At 47.1% G+C, this 14,030-nt stretch overlaps 2 protein-coding genes across 6 annotated transcripts in view; both read right to left on the bottom strand.

Annotated features, from left to right (window-relative positions):
• NCAPH (non-SMC condensin I complex subunit H) overlaps nucleotides 1-5,968 on the bottom strand; it is a 30,994-nt gene extending 25,026 nt beyond the window's left edge. The window contains exon 1 of the mRNA XM_084775259.1: nucleotides 5,829-5,968. The gene's annotated coding sequence lies outside the window, so the exon portion shown is untranslated. The remainder of the gene's footprint in view (nucleotides 1-5,828) is intronic.
• ITPRIPL1 (ITPRIP like 1) lies at nucleotides 1,932-5,969 on the bottom strand. Of its 5 annotated transcripts, none has more exons than XM_084775263.1 (3): nucleotides 5,829-5,969; nucleotides 5,318-5,445; nucleotides 1,932-4,810 (listed from the first exon to the last, which is right to left on the bottom strand). In XM_084775263.1, exon 3 carries the CDS (start codon nucleotides 4,794-4,796, stop codon nucleotides 3,150-3,152), a length of 1,647 nt encoding a protein of 548 aa, XP_084631389.1. In that variant the 5' UTR covers nucleotides 4,797-4,810; nucleotides 5,318-5,445; nucleotides 5,829-5,969; the 3' UTR covers nucleotides 1,932-3,149. The 5 variants fall into 5 exon arrangements, with proteins under 5 accessions (XP_084631389.1, XP_084631391.1, XP_084631390.1 ...); XM_084775265.1 differs by having other exon boundaries at nucleotides 5,326-5,445; XM_084775264.1 differs by lacking the exon at nucleotides 5,318-5,445 and having other exon boundaries at nucleotides 5,829-5,968.
• Nucleotides 5,970-14,030: the final 8,061 nt, after the last annotated feature.

Below are 14,030 nucleotides of genomic sequence, written 5' to 3'. Positions count from 1 at the left end.
GCCAAAAGATTAAGTGATTTATCATCAGTATCAGAGGCATGGGAAACTCAGTTCCTCTCTTTGTACAGAAGTGAAGTCGCCGGCCCCTCCCCCACTGAGAGGCTGCCAGAAGACTGATTGTCTCCACCGGATTCTACTTCCTTAAAATCCAACAGAAACAAACTTGATTTGGGTGAGGAACAACAGTTACCGATTGGCTGAACAAGCAACCTTTGGCTACAGATTTGCTGACTTTCTAGCCTAAAGCTGCCTTTTGCCATAACATAGTCTCTGATTTAAGCCATCATGTTACTGTGGGTGACTTTTCAATGTCCTGGCCCGGTGGTGGCGAATGCCTTTAATATCAGCACTCCTGAGGCACAGGCAGAGGCAGGCAGATCTCTGTGAGTTCAAGGCCAGTCTGGGCTTCAGAGCCAGGACAGCCAGAGTTACACAGAGAAACCCTGTATTGAAAAACTAAGAAACTGAAAACTAAAAAATAAGAAAGAAAGAAAAATGAATTGCTTTACATTCTTTTTGGCCCCTGAGCATTGCTTTTTTTTTTTGTTTGTTTGTTTTGGTTTTTCTCTTTTTTTGTTGTTTGTTTGTTTTTTTGGGTTTTTTTTGTTTTGTTTTTGTTTTTCTGAGACAGGGTTTCTCTGTGTAGCCTTGGCTGTCCTGGACTAATTTTGTAGACCAGGCTGGCCTCGAACTCACAGCGATTCACCTGCCTCTGCCTCCCAAGTGCTGAGATTAAAGGCGTCTGCCACACCACGCCCAGCTTCTGAGCATTGCTTTTAATTTATATACACAATATGAAATTCCTCATCTCCTAAATCCTGGGCTATGAACTTAAGTTTTAGAACCTTCAAAACAACGACATACCACCCTGACCTTAAAACCAATATAGCACATTTGTTTTTCAGAGCTATTGGACCGGTTAATCTTGTTTCATTCCAAAGCCCACAGTGAAAGGCTGCGAGGGCAGGTGCTTTATTCCAGGGGCAGCCACTTCCTAGGTATGTGACCACAGCAAAGCTGCGCACCCTCCCTGTACCTCAGTTTCTTCATATGTACAATAAAGAAGAGCCTGTGTGATGGGACTACAGTATGAGGATGAAGTGAACCCCAAAGTGAAAATAACAGTGCCCACAATGTGCAGTGAACTGTAACTGTTCCCACTTTTAGAACTGCTGTTGCATCCTGGGGGCTTGCCAGGCTCTGTATCAGAATAAAGTTTAACTTCCTTTCTGGAGCGGCTCCCCATTGGTTAGGAATAGCCCAGTGCACTACAGGTCTCTTCTTCCCATTAGTCACCATCCCCTCCCCCCCATACACTTTCTCGTACCTTCTGCCCCACCCAAGCTTTGCTGACTGTTCCCTTTGTAGCCTTACCCCCACACATAATTTTACATCTTCCTTCTTGTCTGTTAGAGGAGAAACAGCAGACCTAGCAATCACACCGCCCTCTTCCTACCCCGGCAGACGCCTAGAGCACGCGGTTCGTAGGTACGGAGAGCTTTTAATTTAGTTGAAATCTGGATTTAGGCACCATGGAAATTAATAAATGTTTCCTTAACTTTATGAAGTTATTCTTTCCTGGCCACTGGCCACGGCACTGGAAACCACAGGGCGGACTGGTTCAAGGTGCATTGAGAAATACCAGGAGATACCAGCTGGAGCTGGAGGGAAACAAGAGCTTCTTGGGGAAAAGTATGTACCAACGTTGTTCGTGAACGGATTCCAATTCACACAGAGAACGGCCTCCTTTTTTTTTTTTTTTTTTAACTGGAGTTAAGACAGAAGCAGATAGTTTTCTCAAAAGTACATGGATTATCTTAAAAACAGAAATCCCCCAGCATCAAGCCGTCAGCAACCCTCTTGCCTGGAGAGCAGGTAACCTGGAAGTATATAGTACCTCTATGTAGCAAGAATTTCAACTCCCACTGACATCAGTTTCTAGAATGCTTTTATTTTTTGTAAGAGTGGGTAGGGTGTGTGTACTCAACAGACATCCCAGAGGCTCGCATGTGGTACCTCCTTCCTCACCAACTACAAGTCAAACGAACGGCCAGGGTCTCCTTCCCAGCAGATTTCCTGGCCGTGCTGGATACAGAACAGCCTTGATGTTTCAAAACAGCCACACCCATAACTACTTCTTGTACTCCTAAAGAACAAGGCGGGGAGCCCTCCAACCACTCTCTAGAATCAGCGCTCCCAGGGGTGAGCTGCTTCACGGCCTTCCTGCCCAGCGCTGGCAATAGGCCTGGATTGTGATGACCCCTCTTTTCAAATCCACAAAGTTCAAGTAATCTCTTTGTCATCTTTGAGAAGAGAATAGAAAGGCATCACCAGAAGAAGGCACACGGCAGCTCAGCGTTTCCGTCTAACAAACAGGCAGCTCTCTCAGAAACAACCTGTTTATCTCGGAGCCCCCGGAAAACCATCACCATGAAGAGCTTTCTAATATTGCTTCCTGGAACCAGAAAGGTCATCAGGGGGATTGCTTATTTCATTAAGTATAGGAAATTTGTTATCTCAATCCAGGACCAGTCACCATTAACTTACAATGAATCAAAACTAACAAATATTCAGCTCGTATTAGGGCTTTTCTCAGGTACATTAAAAGAAAAAACAAAAAAAAACCCAGCTATAAATTTATATGAAAATTGTACCAATTAAGAAAATTAAGTTCCTGGTTATATTTTCAAACTAGTCGAGAAAACTTACATCCTGAGGTATGAGCTGTGGCTGTCCCCTCGAGGGAGAAAGGTAGAATATGCATCAGTTTGGGTGGGAAATAAGCTAACAGTGCAACAAAGCCATTTCACAGGGAACAAGATAGAGAGCAGGTCACAGAAAGAAGTGAGCTTTGCCATCCAGTGTTGACACAGAAACACATCCTAACAGCCTCCGCAGCTCCTTCCATAACATGTGCACATGAGCTTTTACTTTCTCTGGAGGAGAATGAAACGCCTACCACCCCATCCCCAAATGAGACGCCATGGGCCACACCTTCTTCACATGCTTCTAAGAGTGATTTACTCTAAAATAGTCCCCACGAGGAAGGCGAAGGTCAGTCACAGACCCTTCTCCGTTTTGTGAAAAATACACTCTTTGCAGCCTGAGGAATCAGAAATACTTTTTTTTTTTTTTAAATGGCCTCTCCATTAAAGTCCTTCAGCCAGTGGGGAGCTCGGCAGAGTTTTCACCTGGGCCAAAAGGTTGTGGAATTCCTGCACTGCCTGTGAGTGTGCCACTGGATTTAGCACCAGGTGTTGGAAAAGATTGACAGGCTCAGCACTGCGAAATATCTTAGGGATTGGTATGGTCAGGGGCAGGAAGGCGTTCCCAACGATGAAATGATGGAGAGACCTTTGCTGGAGGCCTCGGCCTAAGAACCAGAAAAGGTCCTGGAGCCGTTGAGAGAGCATGCTGTGCTGCCAGTCTGTCAGAGGCAGTCGCAGCAACAGGTGCATGAGGGCCGTTTTGAAGTGGTAGGCAGAGAGGATGGGACAGGCCGCTCCCGGGGGTAGGAGCTGGTGGTCCTGAAGACTCAGAATGATCTGTAGGCACCTGAGGTGGCAGGTGTTCTCCGGGGCGAAGCGCCCCACCAGCTTCAGGAACAAGTGTTCACAAGCCGCAAAGGACTCAGGCCAGTCCACGCTGGTGAGCTGTTCTTGGTCAGGGGCCTGACTCATTAGGTAGACCAAGGTATCTTCCCGTTGCACCCCGAGAATCAAATTGATGGACAGAAAGCGGCCTGAGCGGTAATCCAACCTGAGCTTGCAGGAGGTGGCAGACGGTGGGAGGGTGAGCTTAAAGTCGTATTTGTGGGCCACCAGCGCCCAGGCGTTGCCCACCATGTTTCGGAACCACTGCACAGTCTTATACACATCCAGGTGCGAGCCGGTGCAGAGAGCCGCCTTGATGGAGCTAGTACACTGGCTCAGGATGGCCGAGTGCTCCCTGTGGTGGTGCACCAGACACAGCACGTCCCCGGGGACCTTCTCATGTTTGCACATGCACTCAGAGTCCACCTTCACAGAGCCACAGCGATGGCCCAGGGCCGGGTCTCTCATCTCCAAGACAAACATAGTGCCTTGTGAGGGGACAATGGGCACCAGGACGTCAAATTTCTGTGTCTCATGGAGGGTCCCCCACTTCTCAAAGGCAGCTCCGATGCCCAAGCAGTCCTCCAACTGTGGGTGAGCCTCCCGGCGACAAAGCACCCGACAGGCCTCAATGAGGTCATCCACAAAGCTCTCCACAAACTCGCAGGTGCAGGGCAGGGCACGGATGGCATTTTGGATATAATGTTTGTAAAAGGATTCCAGGGCTTCCTGGGAGGGAAAACCAGAGAGCCAGGAGCAAGAGGCAGGGACGATGCGGATTTCCTCCTCCTCCTCCTCCTCACTGCTGGAGTCAAAGGCCGGCTCATGCTGCATGTTCTGTCGCAGGAGCTCAAAGATGAGAAAGAGGCAGAAGAGGCCTGCGTTCCACAGGTTTCCGAGCAGCCAACCCAGAGGCCCCCCATTTTGCTCACCGGCCTGGAAGGGCCACCCCATGTCTTTCTTCCCCAGCACTAACTGATCACTGGAAGTGTCCCCTCTCCAGAAGTTCTCGGCTTTCTGCTTCTGATCCGCTGCTCGCCTTCTCTCTTCAAACTCCATCTCTAGCTGCCGCATTTCCTCGCTCATCCGTTTCTCCAGCTGCCGACTCCTGGCCAGCGTGTCCAGGTCCATCCGGTCACTGACCATCAGGGGGTGGTGAACAACATACATCACTGCCAAGAACAGCAGGCTTATCACAGCCATGGAGGCCTCTGCATCTGAGGAAGTAGGAGGGTGGGGATCAGGGGTGATTTTCTGGGCACATCAGTTCCCCCAGCACAGAGTCCCCAGAGCCTTGGGACCTCAAATACCTGGATGCCAACTACTCAAGAGGAACAGAAAGTGTGTAGAGTTGGGTTTGGAAGTATCCAGAGTGGTCTGCCTCGGAACTGTACCCTGAGGCATCCGCTTCTCTTCCACATGTTGTGTGGGTAGTATTTAGGCTGCCAGAAGGTGGACATGAGGCTGTTTTTATTCCAGTGTAAGATAGGGAGGGGGACCCTTAACAGTCGGGTGGCCTCACCCGACTCATCAGTCCACCTCGGGCACCGGATATGCCCTGCCAGTCCCAGAGGCTCCCTTCCACGGGCAGAAAACACACAGAATCTGTCTCGGCAATATCTTCTCCATCCTTGGGTAAGCAAGCCTCAGCCTCTAGCTGCAGCATCCCACTTCCTCTGTGACTTCACAACCCTACCCTGTGTCATTAGACCATTTAACCTCACCACTCTACCCTGCAAGGCGTCAGACCGGCACTGTTGCTGCCAACTCCTTGGTACTGCGGTGATGAGGTTCTGAGGAAGGCTAGCAGATGGCCACCAGTCCGGCTGTACTTCTGAGACCAGGAACGCGCCTGCAGAATTGAGTAGCCAAGACCCTACTGCTGGCCGACAGTAGCAGAGACTCCCTACCCACCCCCACCCACCCCCTGAAGCCCGCCACTTCCGGCCTTCACCTCAGTAATTCACCAGCTGCTGGGCTTTCCTGAGTCGTGAAGGACCGTGAACATCGAGTTCAGGTGAGGGGCTCTCTCCTCCCTTTGACACTGAGCCAAACTACCCTCTCAAGAACCCTGTTCAAAATTACCGGGCTCAAAGTGGAGGCAGAGGTCCCTCTACAATTAATTACCTCCCCAAACTCCACGCCCAGACAGTTGTACTCTCACTCATCTCTCCTGACCCAATTAAAGATCCAAACGTAAGGGTTTCTCCTGGGACTGGGGGCTACTTTACTCACGGTCTCAGTTAGCAGGAGAGCGATCTTAAAGAGACAGCGCGGCCTGGCCGCCCTTGCCTTCTTCCGGGCGTGCACGATGCTCCCAGTTCATACCCGGCACCAACTACGGGAGTGGTCCCAACGCGCTCTTTCCGAGTACAGACCATGTCTCCGACGGTCCACAGTCTGCGGACAGTGAACTGCTGCGACTACCACGCGGCGCTGGTCGCCCAGAACTCCAGCAATCCTTCCCGCCTCAGGGGTTCCACCCCGGCAAGCTCCACCCCTTGCTTAAAGCCACTAGGCGGGGCCCGGGACACAGGCTTAGGCAGAGTTGGGGCCCACCCTAAGAGCACACCACCTTTTGTCCCTAGTCTTCCCAGCCTTGGGTTTGAAGGGACAGCAGAGCGTCCGTCCGTGGCCACCTGTTCACAGGTGCTCTGCTTCGTTCAGTGGCACAAGGCTGACGTGCGTGCTGCCACGCTCACCGAGATCCTTCCTGGAAATGTACGCTTACTGAGAGTTTGTGTGGTAAGATGTTGGAGACCAAATTAGGAACTGACTGGGAAAAGCCATTCTCACTTCCCTCTGGCTCTATGCAAGGTGAAAAAGGAAATGAGTTTAGGCGCTGCTGGTATGCCTCACTCCAAGGGAAGATGACTCAGTGGGTACAGTGCCTGCTGCCCAAGCAAGATGATGAGTTTGGGTCCCCAGGCACACACCTCTAACCCCAAAGTTAAAAACAAAAACAAAAACAAAAACAGAGCTAAGCAGATGCCCTGAGCTCAAGTGGCTAGTGAATATAAGGTTTTATTAAGAGACCTTGTCTGAAAGTAGACATCCATAATGACAGGCTGATGTTGTACACAGGTACACAACGGGCAGGTACACGAGTGCCCATGCAATACCCTACACAAGCGTATACACAGGTATATACATATGCCACTGTAGACTTCACTTCCAGACCATGCCCTTGCTTGCCCCTCACTAGCCACATAGTAAAAATGCTAAACATAGTCAGGCAGCAGTGGCATATGCCTTTAAATCACAGCACTCGGGGCAGAGACAGACACATCTCTGAGTTCAAGACCACCCTGGTCTACAGAGAGAGTTCTGGAATAGCCAGGGCTACACAGAGAAACCCTGTCTTGAAAAATAAAAACAAGCCGGGTGTGGTGGTGTATGACTTTAATCCCAGCAGAGCCAGAGGCAGCTGGATCTTTGTGAGTTCGAAGCCAGCCTGGCCTACAAAGTGAGTCCAGGTCACCCAAGACTATACAGAGAAACTCTGTCTCAGAAAAACAAAACAAAAGCAAAAACAAACAACAACAACAAAAAGAAATATGAAACCAACCAAACAAAAAATCCTAAACCTTCAAGCAGCTCTGCTGATCATATGTACCAAAGAGAACTTCATAAAGTATGGTAGCTAGACAAAGCTTAGTACATGCTAAGAAATGCCTACACAGGGCTGGAGAGATGGCCTGACAGTTGGGAACACTGACTGCTCTTCCAAGAGGGCCCAGGTTCAATTCTCAGCATCCATATAGTGGCTCACAGCTATCTGTAACTCACAAATGTGGTCAACAGACATATGCAGGCAAAACACCAATACACATAAAGAAATGCCAACAAGGGGGCTGCAGAGCTGTCTCAGCTGTTAAGGGCACTTATTCTTTGTGGGAAACTGGTGCTAGGAACTAAATCCGGGTCCTTTGCAAGAGCAACAAGTAATCTTAACAGCTGAGCTGTTTCTCCGGCTCCCTCCAACCTGTATTTTGTTGTCTTAGGAGCTGGAAAATAGGAACCGGCCCCCACATCGTTCATGCTAATTGGTGATTTTATACAAATGAGAAGTGAAAGTAAACTGTAACATGGCTTATTTTAACAAGCCAATTCTAGCGTTGTGGGTATTTGCCCTTGTTAAGCAAGGAAATAAGGTAGACCTTCTGTGAAATAAATTTAGCTACCTCCTTTAAAAACTTCTATTGTAAACCAGACATCATAGCACAGGACCATAAACCCCAGAATTTTGGGAGGGCTGAGGCAGGGCCTAAGTTCCAGGCCAGGCTGGGCTACATGAACAAGACCCTACAAAAGCTGGACAGATGTCGGGAGCACAGAGGTTCTTGTGCTCACAGGTAAGTGACAGGGAAAGCAGGAATGGTGAGCACACAGGGCTGCGTCTGCCCTGGAGGAAATGGATAACTGTTTTCTGGCCAGAAGGCTGGCAGTGGTGGTGGCTGACAGTCCAGATGACCTCTGGGCTATCTGCATGACCTAGACCACACCAGATCCTCCCTTAGGCCCTTGAGATAACACGCACAGCCTGTCTTTAGAATCCATCTTCATGGAAGAAGGGACTGTACTTTGAGAAGAGTTTCCATGTAATTCTGCCTCATGGTGACTTGGGATTGTGTTACACCAGGAAACTTCTTTTCCCGAATTACACTGTACTTAAATATGCTTAAAATAAAACTGTCTGGTGTCAGACTCTAGAGGTTTGAACAAACGCCAGCAACTCAGTCTTGTTGAACCAGAGTTCCTTCTTGCTTCACATGGATCCTTCCTTTGCTGATTGTGGTGTTTGCAAAACCCAACCCCTACCCCACCCCTATCTCCACCCTCACCCCACCCCTACCACCAACACAAAGAGACTGGGAAGGCAAAACCCCACCCCCACCCCACCCCTACCTCTAACACAAAGAGACCGGGAAAGATGGTACAGTTGGTAAAAATGCTTGTTGTGCAACCATGATGACCTAAGTTCAAATCCCAGTTACCTTCCTAGAAAGCCAGACATATATGAAGGGGCTGTAATCCCATTGTGCATTCATGGATATAGAAAATAGAGACAGAATCTCTGGGTTCTCAGGGGCCAGCTAGCCTGGTGAACACAGCACAGAAATGACGGAGACCTTGTTTCAAAGCAAAGTAGGAGAGGACTAACATTCTGGGTTGTCCTCTGACCCCCCAAACCCTTTCAGTGCCCCCCACAAGCCCTTTCAGTGCCCCCCACACCCATAAGTGCACAAGTACACCAAACCAAATGCAAGTTATGAAATGGTCAGGCATGGTGGTGCACCAAAAAGGAGGAGGAGGAAAAGCAAGTTCTGATCATTATGAACAACACAGGGAGCAGCTACCAACAGAGTAGCCCTGATTCTGACTATTTGCCAATCAAGCCTTAAACTTGGTTAAAACCATTCACCCTTCAATGAGAACGGTTCACTTGCTTTAAAGACTCAACAGTGATGTCTTTACTCCCAGCACTTGGGAGGCAGAGGCAGGGGGATCACTGTGAGTTCAAGACCAGGCTGGTCTACAAAGGGAGTCTAGGATAGCCAAGGCTACACAAAGAAACCCTGTCTCAAAAAAACCAAAATAAGTAAATAAATAAATAAATAAGACAAAACCAAACCAAAACAAACAAAAAACAAGGAAGCTGAATATCCTCTCTTGCCATCGCACAACATTTTAGTGCTTAGTCTTGCGTGTCTGTGTATGTGAATGTGAAGATTGAACACAGGACCATATTCATCCTAAGTAAGCGCAACCAGTGAGACGCCCCAGTGCTATGGTGGTGACCGTGGGGTGGTGGCTTTTTTTTTATAGTTCTTGTTTTAATTCACACTTGAGACCTAAAACGTTTTCAATAAGCGAACACCTCTGGAAATTATCTTTTGTTTTAGATTTGATACTTTTTCTTTTTTGTTTGAAACTGTGTAACCTTGACTGTTTCTGAGTCCTCTGTGTAAAGCAAGCTAGCCTGAAACCTGAGAGGATCCTCCTGCCTCTGCCTCTCAAAGGCTGGGATTTTGGGCATGCTACACCATGCCTTGCCACACTTGATACTTTTTAAATGAAAAGTAAACAAACAAGGCTTCTGTTCTGACCTCAGCTAGCAACAGATGCCTTTTCTGGGCTCTGGCTGCAGCTCCAGCAGGTTGCTTCAGACCTCAGTGTAGGGAAAAAACCATCCTGCATTCTAACTTTGCTTTGCAATTGTGGAGATTCCATCTGACCATCAACTAGGAACATTTAACCTGCACTGTAATAACGCACTATAGAGAAAGAGGCAGGTGGATCTCTGAGTTCAAGGCCAGCCTGGTCTACCTCTGGAGTACTAGGACAGCCAGGACTGACTACACAGAGAAACCTGTCTTGAAAAACAAAACAAGCCAGGCGTGGTGGAAAACGCCTTTAATCCCAGCACTCGGGAGGCAGAGGCAGGTGGATCGCTGTGATTTCGAGGCCAGCCTGGTCTACAAAGCAGGTCCAGGACAGCCAAGGCTACACAGGGAAACCCTGTCTCGAAAAACCAAAAAAAAAAAAAAAAAAAAAAAGAAAAAAGAAAAAGAAAAACAAACAAACAAACAAACAAAACATGTAATTATATAAATACTTCTCCAATGAAAATCATACACTTGAGGATTGATACCAGGTTTGGCAGTACTGATGTTTATGGAGAAGCTCCCCCCAAAAGAAACAAATAAGATTTCATTATCATAAATGTTTGCAATCAACTTAGATGACAGGAGTGAGCAGAAGTCCCCCCAAAATAAACCACACCTGCACTGAAGATGCTAAAAGGATAAATGACCGGATTTGAATCTACTGATTGTGGAGACTTAAATGTTGATGAACCACAGGGTAATCACCACGAACTATTTTTAGTCCCCTTGAGAGACACTCATTTCCCATGCTGCCCTAAGGCCCTTTTGACTATCAACCCTTGAACACGTATTCTTAGCAGACCACAAGTTTCTACCAGTGGAAAAAGCTAAGACTTAGCTTTGAAACATGTAGCATTGAAACATGTAGCACCGGTTTCCCAGCCTACCTCAGCCTCTCCACCTAGGGTCCCAGTAGGTTATTTAGTAAACAGTAGGTGCATGAGTTCTTTCATTTTGTAGCTAAGAAAAATCTCATATAGCCAGAGAGTGAAATATGGCTTGGGGGGAACAACTTGAATGTATGTTTCCAGGACATGTTCACTCATTTTTCACCAAATAACTGATTTAGGGATTAGAGATATGGCTCAGCAATTAAGAGCAAGGGGTGGGGGTGGGGGGCTGCGGAGATGGCTCAGAGGGGCTGGAGGAACGGCTCAGAGGTTAAGAGCACTGCCTCCTGTTACAAAGGATCCAAGCTGTGTTCCCAGCACTCACATGGCTGCTCACCACCATTTGTAACTCCAGTTCTGGGGACCCTGGCACCCTTTTCTGACCTCCCCAGGCACTACATGCATGCAAGCAAGCAAAATCATTAGATAAAATATAACCAAATAAATATTTTTCAAAAGTTAAATATCTCAACTGGGCATCATGGTGCACACCTTTAATCCCAGCACTCAAGAGACAGAGGCAATGGATATTTGAGTTCAAGGTCAACATGATCTACAGCGAGAGTCCCAGAATACCCAGGGCTACACAAAGAAACTCTGTCTCTGAAAAACCAAAACAAATATACAAATAAAAATACTTTTTATTACCTTTGAGGTAAGAGCATTCTGACAGTTTGGGCACCTGAACATCAGGTCCCAAGGAAGATGCACTTTCACCAGAGAACTCACCCAGATTAACCCCAGATTACCAGCATGGGGTGCTCTGTGACCATTTATTCATGATGGCCCATTGGTTGGATATTGGTGAGTTTTCTCTGGACCTTGGGACTTCTCTTAGTTTATTTGTTTTTGTTTGTTTGTTTGGTTTGGTTTTTTGTTTTGTTTTTTTGTTTTTTTGAGACAAGGTTTCTCTGTGTAGCTTTGGCTGTCCTGTACTTGTTTTGTAGATCAGGCTGACCTCGAACTCACAGCGACCCACCTGCCTTTGCCTCCCAAGTGCTGGGATTAAAGGCGTGCGCCACCATGCCCGGCCAATTGTGAGTCTTATAATGGTGATAGAAATCAAGCCTGGGGTCCCCCGGCAAGAGTAGTATGTGATTTCAACCACCAAGCTATTTCTCCAACCAGACAGCTGATTATTTTTTGCATGTTATAAGCTAGAAGTACTTGGACTAGAGCTAAAGATTATAAAGGCCTAGCTTAATTTGAATTTTAAAATGTTTAAGAATGAAAATGATGAAATTTCTAATTTGCAACAAATAAAAATTGAAGCCAGGTGGTGATGGCAGTGCTCATCTTTAATCCCAGTACTTGGGAGGCAGAGGCAGGTGGATCGTTGTGAGTCCAAGGCCAGCCTGGTCTATAATGTGAGTCCAGGACAGCCAAGATAACATAGTAAAACCCTGTCTTGGGCTGGAGAGATGGCTCAGAGGCTAAGAGCACTGTCTCTCCTTCCAAAGGTTCTGAGTTCAATTCTCAGCAACCACATGGTGGCTCACAACCATCTATGATGAGATCTGGTGCCCTCTTCTAGAGGACAGGTGTACATGCAGGCAGAATACTGTATAAATAATAAATAAATCTTTTAAAAAACAAAAATGCTCTGTCTCAAAAAACCAATAACTAAATTAATTAGTTAAAGTAGGGGCTGACAAGATGGCTCAGAGATTAAGAGCACTGGCTGTTCTTCCAACGTCCTGAGTTCAATTCCCGGCAACCACATGGTGGCTCACAGCCACCTGTAATGAGAATGAGGTCTGGTGCCCCCTTCTGGCCTGCTGGCACACATGCAGGCAGGATGCTGTATAAATAATAAATCTTTAAAATATAAACAAAAATTGAGGCTGGAGGAAAACTCAGTGGTTCTGAACAGGTCCTAAGCGCCCACATGGTGGTTCACAATTGTCTTTAAGTCAGGTTCCAGGGGATCCAACGTCCTCGTGTGGCCTCTGTCGGCACCAGATACCCTGCAAGTGCATGTTCATACATGCAACCAGAAAACGCACACACACAAAATAACAGATATTAAAAAAATAAAAATTTTTGGAAGCTATAAAAATTCAAGGGCTGAAAAAATTTTTCAAGGGCTGGGCGTAGTGGCTGGAGCACACCTTTAATCCCAGCACTCAGGAGGCAGAGGCAGGCAGATTGCTGTGAGTTCGAGGCCAGCCTGGTCAAAAAGCGAGTCCAGGACAGCCAAGGCTACACAGAGAAACCCTGTCTCGAAAAAAAAAAATCCAACAGTTAGGAAATTAACAACAACAAAAAAGCCTTAGAGGTTGTATCAGGAGTAAAAATAAATTGTGAAGCCTCTAGTTAGTCTCACCTCCAACCAGCGCTTTCTGGCATGACTTTCCTTCTTTATTTACCTCCAAGCACAACACAATTCTAGATCAGAGAAAAAGATTGATATGGTCTATTTTAAGATAAAACCCAGAGGGAGAAGACATTCCAATGCTATGTAAGTCCTGTGAGGAGGGAAGAAAGGAGCCTCTTACCCCAAAGCCTGGGAGACTGGACTGTGAAGAGTTTCAGCACAGTGGACAACATTTGCTGTTGCCAATATTGACACACTGTTCCGATCTCTTCTTCATGAGCCTTAGGACTGTTTCATACTGGCTCTTCCTGAAGTTATTTTCTGCAGGAAAGCCAAGAGTACTCGTCAGTGATCTCAAAGAGATCTCGGGTTGCCAGAGGGGACACAGGGAATTGTGTTGCCAGCCTGTGCCCACCTACTGTTGCTCTCTTCTGTGGAAACCGTGCTGAGACAGTGGTTGAAACGGTTTCCTTGACTTGCGCTTAGCTGTCCCACTACTCTACTGTTTTTGAACTTTGCATATATGTACAATATACTGTGGTCATATTCACCGTTGCCCATGAGGAAGAAAGAAGATATCTCCCCAATTTATCCTATATTTTCATTTCTCTAAAGAACACTGGTTGACTTAGAGTTGCTGGTACGAGAATGGCAGCATGCCAGTGCTACACCACTAAAGAAAATGACACCTGCCTGCACCTTTCTGTGGAAACCACGAAGAGAGGGAGGTCTTTGATGCTTCTGACTCGGTGCTGGTGTGTTTCCCTGACAGTCGCTTAGCTGCTTGGTTTGTTTTGGTTTGCACATTGTCTTGATTTCTTTCTTTCTTTTTTTCTGGTCCCAACCCCACATACTGTTTAATAAGTGCTACTGGCTCACAAGATAGTAATCACCCCAGACCCCGGTCCTGCTACAGATGGAACAGTACATGGCTTACAGGCAGAATATCATCATAAAAAACAACACATTGCTGAGTGTAGTGGTGCACACTTTAATCCTAGCACTCGGGAGGCAGAGGCAGGTGAATCTCTGAGTTCGAAGCCAGCCTGGTCTACAAAGT

The sequence above is a fragment of the Acomys minous genome, assembly GCF_964271855.1.
Source record: "Acomys minous genome assembly, chromosome: 3".
Taxonomy (NCBI): Eukaryota; Metazoa; Chordata; class Mammalia; order Rodentia; family Muridae; genus Acomys; species Acomys minous.
The sequence above is the reverse complement of the archived record's forward strand: the minus strand, read 5'-3'. Positions and strand labels throughout refer to the sequence as shown.